Source organism: Indicator indicator, chromosome 28, assembly GCF_027791375.1.
Source record: "Indicator indicator isolate 239-I01 chromosome 28, UM_Iind_1.1, whole genome shotgun sequence".
Taxonomy (NCBI): Eukaryota; Metazoa; Chordata; class Aves; order Piciformes; family Indicatoridae; genus Indicator; species Indicator indicator.
In genome coordinates, this window is record NC_072037.1 from 4,536,818 (window position 1) to 4,558,588 (window position 21,771).

The following is a 21,771-nucleotide window of genomic DNA, read 5'->3' on the forward strand; positions in this document are numbered from 1 at the left end:
GAAGGCAAAACGCCAAGGCCACGTTTCTGTGCTGTTGGTTTTTAGCAGGGATTTTCTCTCCCCTTTGCACAAATCATTGTGGGGGGAAAGCAGGCTTCATGTGGAAAACTGGTGCCGCTGAAGATGAACCAAGTCATTAATCACCAGCATGACGATCTGTAATTAGAGCTGCTGGGAGTCACAGGAGCAAGAGTCAAAGGCTCTAACAGGATTATGGACAGATCTGGATTGTTTTATGACCAATATTAGCAGATAAAGGGAATCTATCACATGCTGGAGGAAGTTGGCTGATGAGCATGAGGGGCAGGGAGGAAGGCATTTCCCACTCCCAAGCCTGCCGCTTGGCTTTGGTGCTCCTCACACCTTCTGCCCGCTGCTGTGCGTGCAGAGAGCAAGGCAGAAGTTCACCCCAGCAGCCTGTTTGTGGGGTACCCCAGGAGGAGAGGACATAGGGTGCAGGATCAGCCCACGGCCAGGAGCTGAGGGGAGCTGGCTGACCCGGCTGAGCCGAAGCGGGGTCGGTCCCAGTGCAGCTCAGCATGTTCCCGACGGACTCGCCAGCTGTTTGCAGCTGGAGGATGCAGGCAGATGCTGAGCAGCCGACCCTCGCGATGCACAGCTGGGGCGAGCAGCGAGCTCCTGTCCAGCTACCCAGCTCCTGCACTATCCCAGCCTCGCCTGGCTGAACTGGGCAGCTGTCCCGCGTCCCCCCAGCACATGCCATCTCTCCAGCTCACACGCTCCCTTCTCCAGCCCCGTTCCCAGCAAGTCCCAGCATGCCTCTCCACAGCCTCCTGCTTTTGGGACAAGAGGGAGCAGGAAGGCTGGGAGCTGGGGCCAGGCAGAGCTGGAGCCAAAAGTCCTCCCAGCCCCCCCCGGGAGAGGAACGCGCAGCCTCTCTCTAGGTCTAGGGGCCCCAGTGCCCAATTTTAAGCAGCTATTGCTGCTTCTCTGAGCTCATCCTTGCAGACTGGAAAAGGTCTGAGAGCTTTCAAAGAAAGCTTAGTTTAAATAAGGAGACAATGGTCTCATGCCTTTGTCCTCAGAAAGCAGGGTGCCAAGATCACTGAATCGTTAAGGTTGGAAGAGACCTCTAAGATCATCCAGTCCAACCACCAACCCAACACCACCATGCCCACTAAACTATGTCCCAGAGTGCCATGACCACAGGTTTTTGAACACCTCCAGGGAAGGTGACTCCACCATTTCCCTGAGCAGCCTGTTCCAGTGCCTGGCCACTCTTGCAGTAAAGAAAATAAAGATGGGGCTGTGCTGCTGGATGCCGTCACACCAACCTAGGGGTGTCTGGCAGAGAAAGCTCCAGCAAGGCAGTGGTGGGACCTCCATGCCCACTGTACATTACCTCAACAGGGTTTGGCACCCCCCCATGAGAGCTGTGCACCAGGACAAGGCAGATCCAATGTCATTGATGCCTGGGGATAGCTGTTGCTGCTGCTTGCCTTGGTCCCTCAGAGGACAGACACCTTCAGCTTTGACACTCTCCACCCACCAAAACACCACCAAGGTTTTCTAGAGGAACTGGAAACTGAGATCTGAAAATAATCAGCAGCCAAGTGTGAACTGTTAAGGGTTGAGATCAGCAAGCACAGCAAATATTAACTGTGCATGAATTTAGACCCCTTGCTCTTAACTGGCTCTTCTGGATTTAGAGTCTCAAAACTATTTTTGGCTGTTTCTGCTGAGTGCCTCAATTTCCCAGGCAGCACAATGAGGTTGGTGAGATTTATTGATTTCCACAGATGAGAGCACAACATAAAGGAAAGCCAGAAATTATCTGTGATTGTGCACAAGCCCTCCTCTCACAGCACAGCCATGCTGCTGCTCCTGCCCTTGGTGTCCTCAGAAGTGTGCACACATACGAGAGTACCACACATAGGGTCCCTCAGCCATGGTTCAGCACTCCAGACTCCACTGTCACCCAAGGCAGGCATTCAGGGCCAGCAGCAGGGAAGCAATAAGTGAGCCCCATTAAAGCCAGCACACTGACCAAGCTGCATAGGGCCATGAGTCTCTTTAGAGTTGAAATTTAGGTCTTCTCAATGGGACAATGTTCTTATTGGTGAGGCCAATCACAACAACAGCCCAGCCAAAGATAGTAGAAGACTCTAGGAGCCTGGCTGCTATGTAGGAAGAGCCATTGCCATGCTCCAAGCTCCAGTCAGATACTTCCTACCCCAGTTTCATTAGAGTGAGTCATCAGACCACCACAAAAAAAAAAAAAAAACCTCAGGACTTTGCTTCTGTAGTCATGATCAGAAACTTCCTTTATTAAATTAATGACTACCCTCTATCTGTCATCTCAGTGTTAATAAAAAGAAATGAGGGCTGGAAGGAGCACTGCAGACCAGTGCCTGGAGCCAGGCTTGTATCAGCAGAACTTGCGTCCAGAGCTGCAGAGCTGCTTCTGGTCACAGCACAAAGGAATTGGGAGGAGTTATTAACCCCCACACTAAACAAGTCTGCAGCATAAACAGGGTGGGTTTCTCTTCTTCAGCACCCCCTGGGATGCTGCTCAGGATGCTGCAGCATCCCAAGGGGTGTTGGAGAAGGGAAACCTGCACTGAGGCAGCATCCCTAATTGGCACAACCCCGAAACACTCCTGTGGCTACAGGGACAAGCTCATTGCACTGGCTCTGACTGCACCAACAGGACATCCTTCCTCAAACAAATCTCCCACATTAAGACAGATGAGAGCTTGCACTTAAATGCTCACTGCTCTAAATGAACCCCTCTGGGATGCATCAATCCCTTCCCCAGGATTGGCAGGACATGAGCTAGCAAAGAAGATTTTACTTGGTCCAAACAACACTACTTCAGAACATGAAGCTTTTTCTATCCCAGGGTACCTGAAGATATGATGTCCATTTGAAAAGAGAGGTTCTCTCCTTGGTGAAGAACCCCAGCAGCTGGTCAGCACCACCCACTCCTCCCTCTGGCAAACTCCTGTTCTCTGGCAGACCAGGATTTCAGGGGTGGAAAGAGTCCAGAGACTGTTGCTCCCAGCAAAGACCAAGTCAACCTGATGCCGGGACAGGACCGCTCCTTGACCCCACCACATAGACCTGATCACTGGGAGCCCAGCAGGGGAATGTTGTGGGATATCCACTCTATCCCCCATAACCCAAACTACCCACAGCAGCATTTCCTATTATGTCTCCATACCCTAATCTGACCCCCTCTGGGGTCTCCAGATTAGTATCTGAGAAGGCTCCCAAGTCCAATCACCCAATTACAGGGAGGAAAGGTTTATCCTATCTAAACAGCATGAAATGTAACCTAGACCCAGCTGCCCCCTTGCTCCTAAGAGCCAGCTCTCAACCCATGGCAAGCTGAACAAACTGGGAAGGGGTCACAGGGGGAGTGGGGAGAGTCTCTCCCTGCTCTTGTATCATATGAAACCTGTCAGAGGAGCAGCTATTTTAATTGGCAAATCCCCTGACTCGAGGTTTAATCCCTCTCCATTTTCACTTCACTTCCCTCACAGCAAAACATCATGAGGAATAGATGACATGTCCCAACAGGAGGAGCTCCCATCATCGTGGTGAACAGGGAGGCAGGGCTCAGTGGCCCTCAGGACACAGAGGGTAGATGCAAGGAGGAAGGGCTGGTACCACCATGTGTCATCTAACACAGAAGTGCCTGAGGAACAGTGTGGGTTAGAGCAGCCTTGGGGCTGGCAGGGCAGAGCAGGCAATGGGCAGGATCACAGCCCAGAATGACTCCAGTGTCCCCAGGGTACCTCCTGCACTGGGGCTGAGAGGTTTCAAACAGGACAGAATAGGCTGTCCCAAGGCAGCCTTTGTGCCTCCTTGGATCCCTTTCCCAGCCTTATTTCCTTCCAGAGAAGCGTGGAGGGACATTGTCTGACTTCTTGGATTGTATTTCAGCCACCTGACAAAGCTGAACGCATGGGAAACCTCCACAGCAGCCAGAGGACTGGAAAGCAGATTCTCTATCCCGTTCAAGATCTCATCTCAGGCTTTGGCCAGAATGTGAGGAACATGCAAAGTCTCCAGGAAGCTCCTAATCTGGCAGGGAATCCCAGTCTGGGCCCATCCAAAGGGAAGATCCATATTCTTTGCTCCATAAGCATACCCAATTTTCCTCCCAGAGCAGGGCTGTGTTGCACCCATGGATGTCCCCCAGCCTCAGTTTTCCAAATAGCTCAGGGCTGCATTGCCAGGCACCAGCTTTGCAAACACAGGCTGGGCTTCCCTCTGAATCCCAGCCACAACTGATTGATTGGAAAAGCCAAGTCAATAAAGGCTCCTATGGAAATGTTCCACTCAGCCACACTCACATGCCACGATCCATCTGACTGTGTCAGCAGCCTTTGCTTTTGATGCTTTCTGACAAGATGGATTTGTGGTCTTGACTTTTCCAGATCAGGAGAAACTAAATCCTAGAGGATAAACTTACAGACCAATAGAAAACCTCTATGACTGGCCTCCTTAACTGCTGTGTAAGAAGTTCAGAGCCTTCTTAGTCAGAAGGGAGCATCTACAGTTGACCTTTGCCTTGAGGGAGAGGTAGCTCTGAACAGACAGCAGAAAGCCCTTGGCAGACACCATGCTCTTAAAGTGCACGACATGCTCGTGGCACCATCCAGGCTGCTCCATCCTCCACAGTCAGCAGGGAATGGGCAGACAGTCCCAGCTCTCCTCCCATGCAATGATGTGGGAGAAAGCAAAGAGAATGCCCAGGTCTGGCCAAAAGGTGTCTGGGCAGATAAAAATAAAAACCCTGGAACAACCATATGGAAACGGGAATTGATGAAATACTTCAGCAACTGACTCAACCCTAATTGAGAGCTGAGAACCCTCCACCTCCCTTCTGCTTTCCAGGATACAAAAATGACACTGGTAGGTGGAAATAACTACAGCTGTCCCAGTGGGAGAGGAATCAGTGCTTCACAGTGAGTGCATTGGCCAAAATTAAGCACTTGCTTGGTGCTATTACACAACACATCCCAGGAAGCAGCTTCCAAAAACTTGACCTTCTCTTCAAAGGTTTCTTTTTGAATCAGCTTTCCTTCTGCTAACAAGTGAAGTGGATTCAGCACTTCAGCAGGGTGCTCAGGGTGTTGAAAACATCTTTGCCCATTTGCTAGTTAGAGAAGAGGCAGCAGCAATGCCAACTTCCACACAGCAGCCCTGCCCTGGCCAGGATCCCTGCACACAGGCATTTGCAGATGAAACTCTGCTGCATTTCCAACCCCAGCACATGACCGTGCTAGTCCTCACTGACTGGTGGTTATGGTCAGCCAAACACCTGCCCACTGAGAAACCAGCTGAGAACTGGTGGAGGAAGGCCCCAAGGAGCACAGGAGGGTGCAGTGCAGGTGATGGTTGCCATAGCTGTATCTACACAGCCCTGGCCCTTCAGACAGGTCAGAACAATACTCTACAGGACAGAGTTAAGCTATAAATAAGATATCTCAAGCTTCAGTTCAGAGCACAACTTGCAAGTGTACAAACCACTAAGCCCTGGTTTGATCTCTTTCACTTTCTTTTATAGACAGGAATCATATCCAGAGACTCCTCTGCAGAGCAGCATTGCCCAGAGCAGGCAGCAATGTGGCAAGCGCAAGCACAGCCTTCATATAACCATACCCTCAACCTCTGTATGTTGTTCTACCCAGTCTGTCCTCCAGACACCCTTCCCAGCTTACCTGCTAGCTCTCCTCACCACTGTCCTGTGTATGGAAGGCTCTGGTACGCTACGAGCTGCCAGACTCTGCACTCTACGTGATGTCCACTAAGCTGATTCAGCAGGCTGTGTTTCTGTTCTCCCTGTTTCTTTGAGGATTACAAGCTGTTCTGGATGAGGGCTATCTCTTCTCATGAAGATGATCACTGCCCAGCCAAAGAGACCCAGGAGCAACCAAGATCTCTGGATGTCATGAGATACAACAAAGCTTGGGAGTCTTTGCTTAGGCTTCATCTGTCCTTCTGGGACATGGCTTCTCGTGCCCAGCATCAGCACTGCTGTATAAAAGCAGATGAGCAGTGAGAGTGTTTGCTTGATACTTCAGCTAATACCCCACAACACCCCCAGCTACACTGACTCAGCTGTCAGCACACACTGACCGAGCTGCAGACATAGTACCACAGAAAAAGGAGGAAACCACAGCATAAGAGCCTCTGCAGAAGACAATGGGCTGGGAGAGAGGTAAAGCCTCATAATTCTTTCATGATCTGCTAGTAGCAACACAGAGCAAGCAGCACATTGTGGCAATGCCACTTTTGCTCTCATTGTCACCCTCAGCTATAGGTGGTGCTTCATTTCTCTGCATATTCCCAGTCTTACCCACTTGGATACTGAAGCACAGGCAGGAGGAGATGGTTTCACACTCAAGGAGCACAGCCATGCATGTGCTTTCCACAAGTACAAGGCTGACCACCACGGTGGTGGGGAATGAGTGGGAGGTGCAGCATCTCATTGGTCAGCCTGTGGGTCCTGACAGAGGAGTAAGCACAGGGCAGGGCACAGAACTGGGGGGAAGCAAGGCTTGCACCCTCTCTGCCTTTGGAGGTGAGTACTATTTCAATGCTGAGGTTAGTTCACTACCCAGCTTTTGTGACCTCAGCAAAGGTATTTTGTTTCTGAGTCTTGTTTTTTTTCCTCCACCTGCACAGCCAAGGAGAGACCATTCCCACCTCAGAGTACAAGGTCTGACTTAGCACCAGCTAAGTGCTTTGAGACACTCTGACAGCTCACACTCCCAAACCACCACCTCTCTGGGCCTCCTCACCACCCCTGTGAAGCCTCCCACAGATGTGTCCTCAGAGACTCAGCAGTTAACAAGATGTGGGCAAAAGGGGAAGAAAACTCCACCAGGGAGAGGAACATTGAGAAAGAGACTGCAGAGACTCCAGAACTACAAAGCATCACAGCAACAACACAGCCACCACCTGAAGGTAGGGCAGCCCCCTGCAAAAGGACCTCACACTGTAAAAGTCCAGTCCCTTGTCCTCCAGAGCTCTGCTCTGTGCACACTACAATCACATTCAAAGTGCTTTTTTTTCTATATAAACCTTGCATTTTGCATGCCCACAGCAGCCACTCCAACCTGCATCAGCCTCCAGGTTGGTCTGACCTCCCAGGTGGGATGCAGAGATGGTCCAGGTGGTGTCAAAGCAGGCACAGGTCTCCCTGTCCCCACTCACAAAGATTTCACCCTTCATCTTTCTGATGAGGCCTCCTACCCCAGCTCCAACACTAAAACCAGGGCAAGAATCCTTCTGTCCTTCTATCCATCATGGGCTGGAGGACGCAGTGCCTCCCCCACAGAACCATGGCAGGCAGTGAGGCTCTGTTCATCCAGGGGACTATCTAAGCCAGGAACACCACGATGAGCAACAGTGACACCACAGGTCCCCCCACCTGGCACAGGCAGGGACACAGCCTGGTTACAGCCACCAGAACTGAGACATAAAAAGCACTTTGCACCACGGTCATGTTATCCCCTCGTCCCTCCCCCCTCATCCCCCTTTGGAGCTTCTTAACTTCAGAAACCTTCCTCCAGAGAAGTGTTGGAGTGACAGAAAACATTTTCCAAGCCTAATATCAGTTCCAGATGTTCACAGCCATTTCAGTTTGTACCTCACCCTGTAAAACACATTTCTCCCTCTCCCTCTCTCAAGCCTGCTTGGTCCATGACATCATGCGCTGGCGGGGCCGGCCGCGCACACACACACGCACGCTCGCGCCCTCTTCCAGAGCCCCCACCTTCAAACAAAGAGCATCACTCAACTACAAAGCTGTCACACACATGGAATTATGAGTAATTTCCACAAGTTTTAATAAACAGTTTGGGATGTAATTGCTCTCCATCTCCTCCGCTGGCTGCCGGGCGGAGAGCGGCTCGCTCCCCGCGCGCTGGTGTTGAAAGTGTGGTTTGTTTCGCACACAGCTTCGCCTCCTCTTAGCCTCAGATGGTCTGAGGGCTGGGTTTTTCTAAGCACCAGCAAGAAGCCTCTTTAAATTGCATGTACAGTTGGGGGCAGCCAACCCATGGGAGCTCCCAGCTCCTTCTGCCCCGTCCTGGGCGGAAGGCTGAGGACAGAGTGGCTGAGAGCAGCCAGGCAGAAAGGGACCTGGGGGGTACTGGTTGATAGTAGCTGAACATGAGCCAGCAGTGTGCCCAGGTGACCAAGAAGGCCAATGGCATCCTGGCCTAGATCAGCAATAGTGTGGCCAGCAGGAGCAGCGAAGTCATTCTGCTCCTGTGCTCAGCACTGGTTAGACCATACTTTGAGTACTGTGTCTAGTTCTGGGCCCCTCAGTTCAAGAAAGATGTTGAGTTGCTGGAACATGTCCAGAGAAGGGCAACAAGGCTGGGGAGGGGTCTGGAGCACAGCCCTATGAGGAGAGGCTGAGGGAGCTGGGACTGTTTAGCCTGGAGAAGAGGAGGCTCAGGAAGACCTCATTGCTGTCTACAACTACCTGAAGGGAGGTTGTAGCCAGGAGGGGGTTGATCTCTTCTCCCAGGCAACCAGCAACAGAACAAGAAGACACAGTCTCAGGCTGTGCCAGGGGAGATTTAGGCTGGATGTTAGGAACAAATTCTTCACAGAAAGAGAGATTGGCCTTTGGAATGGGCTGCCCAGGGAGGTGGTGGAGTCACCATCCCTGGAAGTGTTTAAAATAAGACTGGATGAGGCACTTAGTGCCATGTTTTAGTTGATTAGATGGTGCTGGGCGATAGGTTGGATTTGATAATCTCGAAGGTCTTTTCCAACCTGGTTACTTCTGTGATTCTGTCCTGCAGCATTGCTGTCCTGTGCAGAGTCCAGTGAAGAAATAGGGGGGACACTCTAAACCAGACTCCCTCCTGACTCGGCCCCTGGAAGAAGAGGTGCAAATATTTTCTGGCTCAATGCTACATTTCCTAGTTGCAAAGCAAGGGGCAAGTCAGGGAGTTTTGCAACTATGAAAGCCCAGAGGCTTTTGTGGGGCAAGAGGATGGCAGAAGGTAGGTTAGGCAGGGGCCAGGAACCACCTTGCCATGAGGCTGAAGAGCAGGTGGGCACAGCTCTACCCCCAGCCACTGTCAGGAATCCCAAAACTAAATGACAAAACAAAATCCCCGCACAAGCACAAATAACACACACACAAAAACTCAAGAGATCAAATGAATGAAAGGCAGCAGCTTCAAGAACCCTCAGGATCACCCCAGCCCAGCACTGCCATGCTCTGCAGATACCCATGGTGCTCCTCCCAGCAACAGGACCAACCTGCCAGCAGCCAGGAGACTGATGGGGAAGGAAGATCTGCCAATATCCACCAGAAGCCATCCAAATTTCATACACCACACCCCCCTCCCAAAGCTTCCCCCTTCTGAGGTTGACTTATTGTTTTGGTGGATGCTGCTGAGATGTGATGCAGCACAATGGGTGGATGATGGTGATGAGGGGATACTCATGGTAGGACTTTGGGCTGGGTGAAGCATGGTCCCAAGCAAAGCCTTTGAGAGCTGCAGCAGTCAGCACCTCTGCAAACCCAGGCAAGGTATTTGCAAGAATCAAGTCATCTGGCATTAGGGGCCAGTAGGGTAGGAAAGGAATGAAGGCAGGAATGCTGTTTGGTTATAAACAACCTGGAAAAAAGGGGGAGATTTAGGATTGGCTTTTCTTTTTTAATTGTTAATGAGGTCATTCTGTCCCAAACAGTCCCCCAGAGCAGGGAGAGGGGAGGGCAACCCCCCAAAATTAATTCAATCACCTGTCAAACACATGGCAGTCATAAAAGGAAAATAATAACAACAATAATAATAATCTGTATTTCCTACTCTGGCTGCCAGGACTTCAAAGGAGAAACCCCATACTTCCCTGGTCTGGCCTCACCTGACTGATGTGTGAGCAATCTGGAATCCCCATCCAAAACAAAGCCCCTCCTTTGGTGGCTTGTTTTCTTTCTCTGTTACTGAAGGTTGCCCCCCAGGGTAGAGAACAAACCCCCTTCCATGTTGGGAAACTACAAACATAACCCAGGGGCCATGGTCATATCAGGCAAGGTGTAGGAGAAAGCTCCTGTGGGACAGGACTGGTGTACAAGCCAGGAACCAGAGCTCCTTGCAGGAGTCTCCACAAACAGCCAGGACCGCCCAAGATGTGGAGCTCTGGCTTTCTCCAGCACAAAAAGTCCAGCTCTTGTAGCACAAAGATTTTGGGTGTAGTGTTAAGAAAGGCTGCAGAAACAGAATCAATGGGCCTGAGATGAACAGAGGGAGTAAAAGTTTCCCTGCAACTAGGAGCTGGAGCAGTTTGCTCTCTGTCGCTCATGGCAGCACAGGGCTTGGCTCTGAGGGTCTTACAAAATTAGTGAGGAGAAGAAAAAAGGCACCACCACAAGCTGAGAAAGCTTCCAAGCAAGATCTAAGGACTTCCTGTGCATAACTCTCACTCCTAGAATCACAGAGTCATTTCATATGGAAAAGACCTTTAAGATCATCAAGTCCAACTGTCAACACCACACCACCATGCCCATTAAGCTATGCCTGAAGTGCCATGTCCACATGTTGCTTGAACATCTCCAGGAATGGTGACTCCACCACCTCCCTGGGCAGCCTGTTCCAATGCCTGTCCACTCTTGAACGAAAGAAATATTTCTTAATATCCAAGCTAAACCTCTGCTGGTGCAACTTGAAGTCATTTCCTCTTGTCCTACCACTAGTTACCTGGGAGAAGAGACCAACACCCACCCAACCTCAAACCTCATTTCAGGGAGTTGCAGAGAGCAATAAGGTCTCCCCCTCAACCACATTTTCTCCAGAGTTGCTCTGAATTATCTTCTCAAAATTGACTTCCCACCAGGGAAACACAGAAAAACATCTTGCCAGGATGTCCAGGAAGCCCTTGCAAAGCTGTGTGAGTGCAGTGACATTCCTCCCTTTAACACCAACCCTGCCCCCACCTTCAGATTGGTTCCTTGTCCTGGCAGGTAGTCCAGCCAGACACACCTCACATAAGCTGACCAGACTCCACCTTAAAGCAAATGAGGTTTTTAATCACCCAAAGCAGGAGCTGATACAGAGCTTTACTCCAGTGACAGGTAGAAACCTTCTTCCCATGTTCCCTGACTATGGGGGTGGGGTTAAATTAAGTACTGCCAGCATCTAGGGTAGCTGCCTTCACACAGAGGAAAATCTCTGCTTTGGTCATCAACACTGTCTGTCCCTGACCTGCCAAATAAGCTTCTTCAACAAACTACATCCAAAATCTTCAAGCAAAAAGCAATAGGAGGTTCTGCCTGGCTTTCCACATGGCAGTAGCATCACTCAGGTTCTCAAGTTTCTGGAATACATCATTGATCCAGTCAAATCAAACCCCATCCTTCACACCTCTGCACCTTACCCTGCAGCTGCTGCAGCATGGCTTGAATTGCTGACAAAGCCTTTGCAACACACAGAGTGCCCAGCCCAAGTCTGAGCTGGGAACTGAACTCCACCCCAGGCAAGTTCCAGGTTCTCCTGGAGAAGTTTTGTGCTATTTAAATGTTCTCCCTAAATATTGTAGGCTTCAAGTTACTTTGATATGTGTGCAAGGCAACTTCAAGTGTCCTTTCAGAGGCTGGTGTACAATGCAGTACTCACTGAAACGGACCAGTAAATGTTTGAGTTGTTGAGGGCTGACCTTCTTCCCACAGCCACCATCCTGTAGCATTTCAGACTGATCTGAGCAGATCAGTCAGAAACTCCAGCTCAAAGCTCTCATACTGAAAAAAAGGCAAATGATTTCCTTCTGCCACGATGCATTTTTGTATTTCCCCTTCCCCTCAAATACTCATGTCTGCAGAAGCCTTCAGAAGCACCTCCTGAATGAAGCAGTTTTGATACCTCATGTAACACCTTGGCTTTATGCCCCGTTCTCCACAGAAGCAGCAGCTCTGAGTGCCCTCTGCATCCAGAGGAGTTTGCCCTTGGCAGCTGCACCCACCTGTGTAGAGGTCCGTGTCTGTGTACTCATCCACCTTCTTGTGGTGCAGGACATAGTCAGACACCTTTGTCCCAATGGCTGGCTGCACATCCAGCCACTCCAGAGAGACCACAGTGCTGGAGGGCTCCACGTTGGGGGAGAGGCGCAGGCTGGGCAGGAGACAAGAAAGAAACCAAGACAGACATCAGCTCCCTGTCTGGGCAGGAGTCCACCTCTACAAAGAGCACAACCCCAGGAAGGGCTCATACTCATCCACAGGGATGTGCACACAGACCCTCAAGGACAGGAGGATAAGGGGAGAGTATTGGAGAACTTCTAGTTGATGGTCAGTAGAGTTCAGACAATTGTAATGCATCCTTACCTCCCCCTGCTTCTGGAAGAGCTTAGGTTGTGCCATCACAACCCTGCAACCCCAAATATCCCTTGAAAAGGAGCCTTTACCTCCTGGGAGAACATACAGTATTCCCACAAGAAGACAAGAACCAGGAGCAAGAGAGAAGGGGAAGATCCAGCTTAAACCTTCATGTAACATGGTGGAGTTGAGTCTACAGGAGGGAGGTCTGCTCTCCAATACCAGTAAGAAAAGGCAAGGGAGAGTGGGAGGGAGAGAAGGGGCAGCTGTGGCTTTGTACCCAGCTGCATATGATCAAGGCTGTGAGGTGTGGGCAACAACCAAAGGAGGGCAGTTGGTCAGGAGGCCAAGGAATGCATGGTGAGGGGTGAAGGCAGAGCAGATTTGTGCTCCTGGCCATGCCAGTGCAAAGACCTCTGCTCTTTTTGTACTGGGGTAAATGACAACATGAAGTGTAAGGCTACAGAGTAGCCCAGTTCCAAACATTTGAGCATGTTTGTTGAACTCAGGATAGGAAATGAATCCCCTCTGAGGATTTTGGCTCACTAAGAAGGTGTTCTGCTCCTTGTGGCTCACTGGAGCCAGTCTTCCTGCGTTCTCAGCTAATTCCCCATCACTTTGCTCCTGATTTGCTCTTGCTCTGACAAGCCACAATGAATTGCACTGTAATTCCATTTCTTTCAGCATTAGAAATCCCATTCTACAAGCCCTGCTAATCAGGTGATGAAAATCTATAAGGAAACCTTCCAGGGCCACAGCTGGAGCCAGGATATCCTAAAGGCATCAGTCACACAGTGGAGCGCTGGACTGCGGCCCCGGGGCTGGAAGCTGAGAGGAAGGAGGTGCCCATGGGCTGAGCCTGGGGGACAGGGAAGGGTGCTGGGGGGCTGTGACCCGCGGGAAGGGCTCAGAGGATACGTACACGGGCGGAGGGAGAGGGCTGCAGTTGGGGAGTCCGTTCTCATCGAAGGCGTTGAGGTCACACCTGCACCAGTCTTCGATAACATCGCCTTTCCCCGAGCACCAGTATGAGCTCATCAGGGCTCCCTTGAAAGCCTGGCGTGAGAACAGAAGGTGTGAACACGTGTGGGGAGGACTCAGGGAAACCTGGCCAGCAGCTGGGCTGCACGGCGCTGAGGACTGGGGTGTGAGCAGAGCACCGGTGCTGGGGAATACAGAGGGAGTCCTCCCCAGCTCTGCCATGGACTCTCTGCATGGCCCTGGGCAAATCTCTTCACCTCCCTGTGGATTGAGAGATGCTGGTTCAACCCTGGGTGCTGCTTCTGGTGTGGGGATGTGGAGTGTTGGCATGATCCTGCAGAAAGGATCTCCTCTGATGGTAACTGAGATGAAGAAACACAAATGGAAGCCTATCCAAGACCATGGACATCTTAGGGTACCTTTACACTACTGCTGTGCATTGTGAAACAGGCCACCCTGGCCTGGATCAGGAATGGTGTGGCCAGCAGGAGTAGGGAAATACTCTTGGCACTGGTGAGGCCACACCTTGAGTACTGGGTTCAGTTTTCTCCCCCTCATTCCAAGAAGGACATTGAGGTGCTGGAGTAAGTCCAGAGAAAGGCAACAAAGCCTGGTGAAAGGTCTAGAGAACAGGGCTGGTGAGGAGCAGCTGAGGGAACTGGGGTTGTTCACTCTGGAGCAGAGGAGGATGAGGGGAGACCTCATTGCTCTCTACAACTTCCTGAAAGGAGGTTGAAATGTGGTGGGGGTTGGTCTCTTCTCCCAAGTATCAGGTGACAGAATGAGAGGAAATGGCCTGAAAATGTGCCAGGGAAGGTTTAGGTTGGATATCATGAAAAATTTCTTTGCTGCAAGGCACTGGGACAGGCTGCCCAGGGAGGTGGTGGAGTCACCACCCCTGGAGGTGTGGACATGGCACCATCAAATTCCTACATCCCCACTTCCATCCTTCTCATAGCTTTGTTATTCATACAAGCTGCCCTCCTGCAAGCAACCTGCTGCTTGATTCACTTGCAGGAAGGACAGCCACAAGCACAATGGCAGCATCTAGAAGCAAAAAACAATAATCCTGTGAAATACTTGCAGGAAGGACAGCCACAAGCACAATGGCAGCATCTAGAAGCAAAAAACAATAATCCTGTGAAATACTTGCAGGAAGGACAGCCATAAGCACAATGGCAGCATCTAGAAGCAAAAAACAATAATCCTGTGAAATACTTCCAGGGTGTTCCCCAGCCAGGCAGTCTCCCCTTTGCAGGCTGCCCCCAGTCTGACCAGGAGCCCACCTGACTGCTCCTAATGATGCCAATGGATCCTGAAAAACTGTTCATCTGCTAGGTCTGAGGCTGAAACACTTTGCCTGAATTCCTAAAGCCCTCCAGGTCTGACCCCACAGTGTCTTCCCTGTGTTCATCCCACAGCCTTGGGTGCTCAGTCAGTGTCCTGGCTGCAGGATGGAGCATCGCTTGCTCTGTATTTTGCTGTAGTTCAGGGCTGTAAATCCTGCATGGATTTACCATGGTTTCTCCTGCTATTCTTTGCCTGTTGCAACCAATTACAGCTCCAGCTTGGCAGGCAGCATCTCTCCCTGCACACACACACACCCACCCATACGGCCAACATTCAACCCAAACCCTCTGAAGCCACAACACCCTGCTGGGATAATCATCACACCAAAACTTCCTCCACTAAAACAAACCTCTTTGTAATGCTTCTGACCTTTCAAAAAGCACATTTTGGGGCTGAAATGCCTTCATGGGCCCTCAGCCACACAGGCAGCCCAGCTCCCAGCAGCACCATTCCACCCATTCAAAGCCTCCTGCGGATGCCTGGCCCCGGCGATATCGCCCGTGCTGCCAAGTCACGCCTTAAAGATCAAACCATGCCCTTTGAGGAGGACAGGGATGGCTCTGGTGGCTGTGGCATTCAGCAGAGAGCTCTAGGAAAAGCACCATCCCGGGGAGGTTTCTGAAAGGAGGAGGTATAAATAGAGCCTGATGTCAGGGCTCTCATTGTCCAGGGGTTTTGTCGCTCTCCGCCAAACACCCCCCAGCACTTTTACCAAGGTGCCTCGAGGCTCCAGCCTCTGAAACTTATTTTTTCTGGGGGGCTTCCAGGCATTTACAAAATGAGACTGTTCCACAAGGGAAGGAAAAAAAAAAAAACACACCAAAACAAACACCACCAAAAAGGAAGGAAAAACCAGGTAAAAGGGAGAAAATGTGACATGATTTTACTTTGTTCTTTAGAATGTAATCGAGGTGCTGGGTTGGAAAGGGCATTGTAAAGTGACTGAAGAGTAGGGGAGAGAGAGAGGAGTTTCTCTGACACTGGATAAATGGCAACAGACACATCTGTGGAGAGCAATGGGTCTGTGCAGGATGAAAACAGCAAATGATGCAGGTAGATGGATGGGGAAGCAGGAGAAATGTGTGCTGTGGATACATGTGCATGGACATGAACTGTGGGGGAGGACAGACAATGGGTGATCCCTGGAAGAGCTGTGAAATCACACCAATGGCATCACTTTGCCGTCACCCCAACCCATGCTGCTCTGCATGTTCCCTCCCCATCCCCTAACTTATCTCCTCCCTTCACAGCCACAACCCAGGGAAGAAATCCCTTCCCATCCCATCCATACCCTTTAGCCAAATCCAATAGTCAATTCCCTCCCTCTGTTTTCTTTTTCTCTGCTGGTAAGTGCAGGGCTGGATGAGCAATCCCCTCTGCTCAGCCTGCCCAGCCTCACATCCATTTTAATTAGATCCTGCAGGTACCAAGCAGTCATCTGCCTTGTGTCAACCTTCACCCAAACAAGGTTAGCTAATCGATGTGCCCTTCCATTGCACTTATTAAGGCAAGGGCACCTACACCCACTAACTGGGTTACTAGCCCCCAGTGCTAGCTGCTGCCTCCCTCCCTGACATCAGGGCCAGGTTGGGGTAGCCAGGGAGCCAGGACACACCTTGCCATGTTTTCCAGCAGGATTCTGAGCCACTGGTTTTCAGGATTTTCCAGTTGGTGTCTGGGAACAAAGGGCACTGACGGGAAAACGGAGCGGGGAAGTAGCAACAGAGAACTGATCACAGAATCATAGAATGTTCTGGATTGGAAGGGACCTCTAGAGGTCAGCTGCCCTGCAGTAAGCAGGGACATGCCCAACTAGATTGAGTTGCTCAGAGCCCCATCGAGCCTGATTTTGAATGTCTCCATGGATGGGACTTCCACCACCTCCCTGGGCAACCTGTTCCAGTTTTCCACCACTCTCACAGCAAAGAACTTCTTACTAGTGTCCAACCCAAATCTACCCTGCTGTAGTTTAACACCATGATAGGGAGGCATGAGTAAGATAATGCAGAAAGTAGGGAAGAAGCTCCCTGCACAAAGATGTTCATCATTGTTTTAGGAGGCTCTACACCTACCAGCCTGCTTTGTGGGGACATACAGTTGCTCCACAGAAACTTCAGGATAGAGGGCTCTATGAGCTTTGAGGTCCTCCCAGCCCAGAAGCCAGATACAGCTTTTTCTGTATCTCACACAGAGCCCACCCTTCCTTCCCCAGCTGGCTCCAGGTGCTGCCTGCAGTGGAAGAAGCTGCTCTTAGGCTCTGGCAGAGATCAGCAGTTGGAGTCACCTTCCCCTGCAAAGGTAGAAGCTTTAACCAGCCCAGGCACATGCTCCTCCACAAGTAGTAACCATGTGAAAGCCTCTTATTCCCTTTCTCCTTCTGACAATGTAGCCCAGGAGGTATGGGACTGCTCACACAAACCCAGGGGAACAGCAGCTGCTGCTCAAACCAGGAGCCCAATGGCACAGGAAAACCAAGAGCAATGGACAAAGGATGCAGTGAAGGTGCTGAGATCCATCCCATGGGATGCCTTTGGGAGAACTGCAGGTGGGAATTCACAGCTTATTCCCTAGTCTGTGGTGGCTGAGGATCACCTTCCCTTCCTGTCTTAGAATTATAGAATGATTGCTTGGTTGGAAAACACCTTAAGATCACCAAGTCCAACCATAACATCTCCCTGTACACAGCTGTTAGACCATGTCCCTCTGCTGGTCATCTAAATGACTTTCAAACATCTCCACAGATGGTGACTCCACCACCTCCCTGGACAACCTGCTCCAATGCCTGACCACTCTTTCAGTAAAAACGTGTTTCCTAATATCCAGTCTGAACCTCCCTTGGTGCAACTTAAGGCCTTAGAGTGAGCACCTCCAGATCTCCCATCCTTCCCTCCTGCCATGTTGGAAACTTGCAGCAAAACCTCTCTTCACTGCCAGGTTGACAGCACCTACAACAAGAAGACCATCTCCAACACGGCCATCTCCACATTGGATGCTTCACCATGCTGGTCACACCAAGCTTCCAACCTGGGAAAACCCAACAACCTCTGGAAGCACGAAGGTCTTCCCAGGAGCAGCCCCGCCTGCTGGGGATGCCAGAGGGGGCCCCCAACACATTGTCCTGTGCTTGCTAACCACTCCCTGGGATCTCAACGCCCCTCTGTGCCCTCAGGCAATTTTATCTTTCATTTAAAAGTATCCAAATGGTATTGTTTCCTCGTGAGTCAGCCCATTTCGTTTATGTCCTTCAGTGCCAGAGGGGAAATTTATGAGATGAGAAACTGGCTCGAAACGTTTATTTTCTAGATGACGAGTCATGCCATTAGATATATAGCATTATGAATCATAGGAACAGCATCTAATTTGCTCTTAAAGGTATAATAGGTCTGGCTCCCCACACCCATACACACACATCTACCGGATTGATAGTTCCCCCTTAGGATGGCTAGTTCATTTGTTTTGACACCAGCAAGACTTAGAGGACCATAAAGTCCCATCTTACCATAACTTAAGCCTATTCATACAAAAAATATTAGGGAAACGAATGATCAGCTAAGCACATTCATCCCACACTCGATTGCATATGGATCTTTCTCCTGTTGTTATTTGTGCTCAAGGGGAGGCCATTTGGCCCCAGTTTATGGCTTAGACACTCTGCAACAGAATACAGAAGAACATTTCCTTTGTCCTCTGTTAGAACTGGCTGATGGAGGGAGAAAACATTAAGTTATTTCTGACCGTGGGTTTTTCTGTTGACATCCCCAGAGAGGAAAATCATAGGCCATGAAGAAACCTTTCAGATCAGCATTTGCAAGGAGTCAGCACACAACACAGGGGCTGGTGTTTCCAGATGGGGTACTGGAAAGGGCATGTGCTGGGTGCTTGGTCACATCTGTGGATTCCAATGTGCTGTCCACATTTGTTCTGGCTGCAGTTTAGCTTTGGTGGTCGAAAAAGAAATCACAGAATCATAGAATGAATGCTGGGGTGCTTAGCTGTGAACATCTGGTCTTCTCCAAGGCTGACAAGGATATGAAAATCTGGCTCAATTGTTTCCTTGAGTCTGGGTTTGTTTGTGGTTGATAAGCACACCTCAGTTTCTGGGGAAAAAAGTTAAAGAGGAAACCCAGGGAAATGGCAAAGTAACCCCAAATGAGTGTGCAGGCTGGACAGAGATACGCTGGAGATATCAGAGGTGATCTAAAAGCTGATGATATGGTACACTGTAGGTTTTGCACTAGTTTCCCAGGTCTTTGTTTTTCTTCTAAATGTAGAAGGAAAGGAAGAAAAGTGGAAGCAGGCTGAGCCATACCAGTGAACAGGCTCAGCCCATGTCCAGGAACACAGCAGTCAATGGAGACATTCTGTCCTTTCCTCTCTGCAGGATGGAGATGGTGCCTTCACAACACCATTTCCTCCAGCACAGACAGATGCCACCAGAGGAGGCAGAGGGCTGCCTGGTGAGGTACAGCTCGGTCCTGCTTACCAGCAAATCCAGGCACACAGCAATGCCACTCCACACAGTGCCTGACAAAACTGAGCCACTGACTGGAGCTCCTGGACACTGCTGTGCTCCAAGCAGTCTGTAGATAGCAACAACAACACTGACTGTTCATCAAAGGAAAGAAGACAACTGTGGGATGCAAGATCAGGATTTCACAGCCTGAATGGGATGCTACCATGAGTCACAGCATCACAGATTGCATGGGGTTGGAAGGGACCCTCAAAGGTGAGCAGGGAGAGTGAGCAGGGACAACGAGCAGGGACACCTCCAACTAGATCAGGCTGCCCAGGGCCACATAAAGTCTGATTTTGAATGACAATAAGGTGGCTGAAGTAGGAGTTTTCTGTGCCCTTACAGTAACTCTCAGAGCTATTCACAGGAGAGAAATGTTGCTCCTTAGTCTAGACATCTCTGGGACGAGAGGAAAAAAGTAAGGGGAGGAAGGCTAAGGATTTCCCAGGCCAGAGACTCTTTCCAGGATCATGCAGTTCGCGTCTGGAAGTCTGCTCCAGGTTCACAGCAAAGGAGGATGAAGTTTCCCTACTGCTGTTGGCAGGTGATCTCATCCTGTGCTGCTCACACCCTCCTGCCTCCGGCTGCCTGGCCCTGGGGAGTGGGATCACCAGCACCTCATCCTGGGAAGGCACAGCAGCGCTTTGCCGGAAAGGTCAGGGTGCTGGAAGGGACCCAGGGTGGGCAGCATCCTGGTTTCCATTATTTATGGGATCTGAGGGAGCAGCAGAGGACACGGTAAAACCTGGCAGCAGGGGAAATCAGCAGGCTTGGCGCTGCAGGAGCCTCCCATCCCGTCCCGTCCCGTCCCGCAGAGCCGGCTCCGCTCTCACACCTCGGCACACAGTTCCCCACTCCAGCACTGGGGCTGCTACAATGGGGCCATTCTTCTCCTGCTCAGCTGGTGGGACGTGGGCTGGAGCTGCAGCAGGATGCTCCATAGCAGGAAGAGGAGGACGAGGGCAAGTTAGCAGATACTAAAACAAAGCAAAAGCAACCAAAAAAACCTAAGCTGCCCCAGACCAGAACACAAAATGCACCTCAGCACTACAAATGCTTTCCATGTTCATCCTGGCTCCTTTTCAGCTTGGGTGGTGGAGAAAGAAATAATTGATTCATAGAATGGCTTGAGTTGGAAGGGACCTTAAAGCTCACCTAGTTCCAACCCCCCTGCCATGGGCACGGACACCTCCCACTAGACCAGGATGCTCAAGGCCTCATCCAGCCTGGTCTTAAACACTCTCAGGGATGAGGAATCCTCAATGTCTCTGGGCAACCTGTTCCAGTGTCTCACCACCAGTGCTTCTTCACAGTGTCCAGCTTTCTAGTGTCTCTTCTCAGGCACTGGCAGTGAAGCAGCTCTGACTGAAAGCCCTCCCAGGGTCCCAGCCCCACACCAGGCTCCTGCTGAGGCTAGTGGGGGCCAGCAGTGAGGGGGGCATGCCCCCCAGTAAGGCTCCACACTGCAGGCTGGCTTAGGTGTGCTGCAGGCAAATGCTGAAATGACTCAATTTTCAAATTAAATCAAGGTCCTTGGGGCCTTCTAAAAATCCAGGCTCCATGTCCATTTGTCTCCTTAAATACAAACAACAGGGGGTTGAGGCCATTTCCCACCAGGAGCGAGGCTGATCTCTCCTGCCCCCCTTCCCTGAGCCCCCCTCCCCACACCACCCTCCAAGCTCTTCTGCAGCTGGCCAAGCTGCTCCATGAGAGTGGCTTTCTCCTTGCTTTGGGTGTTTTGGGGGGGAATGAACTGACCACAAATAGGAGGGACCACGCTGCTGAGGGTGCCCTCCCCTTTCCTCTCCACTGCTGGCCATGGCTGCCCTGTGGCTCTGGTCATGCACATCCCCATCAAAGTATTCCTAGGTGCACCCAAGATTCCTGGCCCTGGTGCTGCTTCCACAAATCAGCACAAAACAAAAAATTTGCTTTGCACATAAGAAGGAAAATAGGGGCCACCAATAACTGGCAGTGCCCTGCTTCACTGTGTGTCCCTGCTGCTGGGAGGAGAAGAGATGCTTGAGCAGGACTGAGACAGATCAAACCCCTGCTGATTGCACACTGAGAGCATCCTTAAGCTCACAGCACAAATGCCTCCACACAAATGCTCCCTGGGCAGCAAAAGGCAAAACCTGACTCCTGGAGCACTTCTGAATTTCAAGCCTTTGCTTCCAAGCAAGAAGAAATCAGCATTCCAAATGACACAGAAATAAAAGAGTTTTCCAACTTACTTCACCTAATCTCCCTCTCAGAAATGGTCAGTCTGAGTTGACCTCAAACATGCATGCATAGAAAAATCACAAATGAGCCCGAGGCAGACACCCACCATGGAAACTTCAGCACTTAGAGCCTGGCAAGGTCATCAGCAGCCAAGAGCATGGCCTTGAACCATGTGCTAGCTGTCAGTTTCAAAGTGCCTGGCTCACTGTGCTGAGGCAGAAGGAAAGACAAACCCACTGGAAACACTACACAGTGAAGTGGGAGAAATGTCTTTCCCTGTGTCCTGCCTCATCTCTGCTGCTATATGAGAAAACTTTCAGCAAACTCTATTGACATAGAATCAGAGTCGTGGAATTGTTTTGCTTGGACAAACCCTCTAAGATCATCCAGT

The 21,771-nt window shown here is 50.7% G+C and overlaps 1 protein-coding gene across 1 annotated transcript in view; it reads right to left on the reverse strand.

The window, feature by feature from the left end:
* The window catches only part of ASTN2 (astrotactin 2), a 400,925-nt gene that overhangs the window by 84,694 nt on the left and 294,460 nt on the right, over positions 1 to 21,771 (reverse strand). The window contains exons 18-19 of the mRNA XM_054393630.1: positions 13,236 to 13,369; positions 11,962 to 12,110 (exon numbers count right to left, since the gene is read on the reverse strand). Coding sequence (XP_054249605.1) covers positions 11,962 to 12,110; positions 13,236 to 13,369 — 283 coding nt within the window. The remainder of the gene's footprint in view (positions 1 to 11,961; positions 12,111 to 13,235; positions 13,370 to 21,771) is intronic.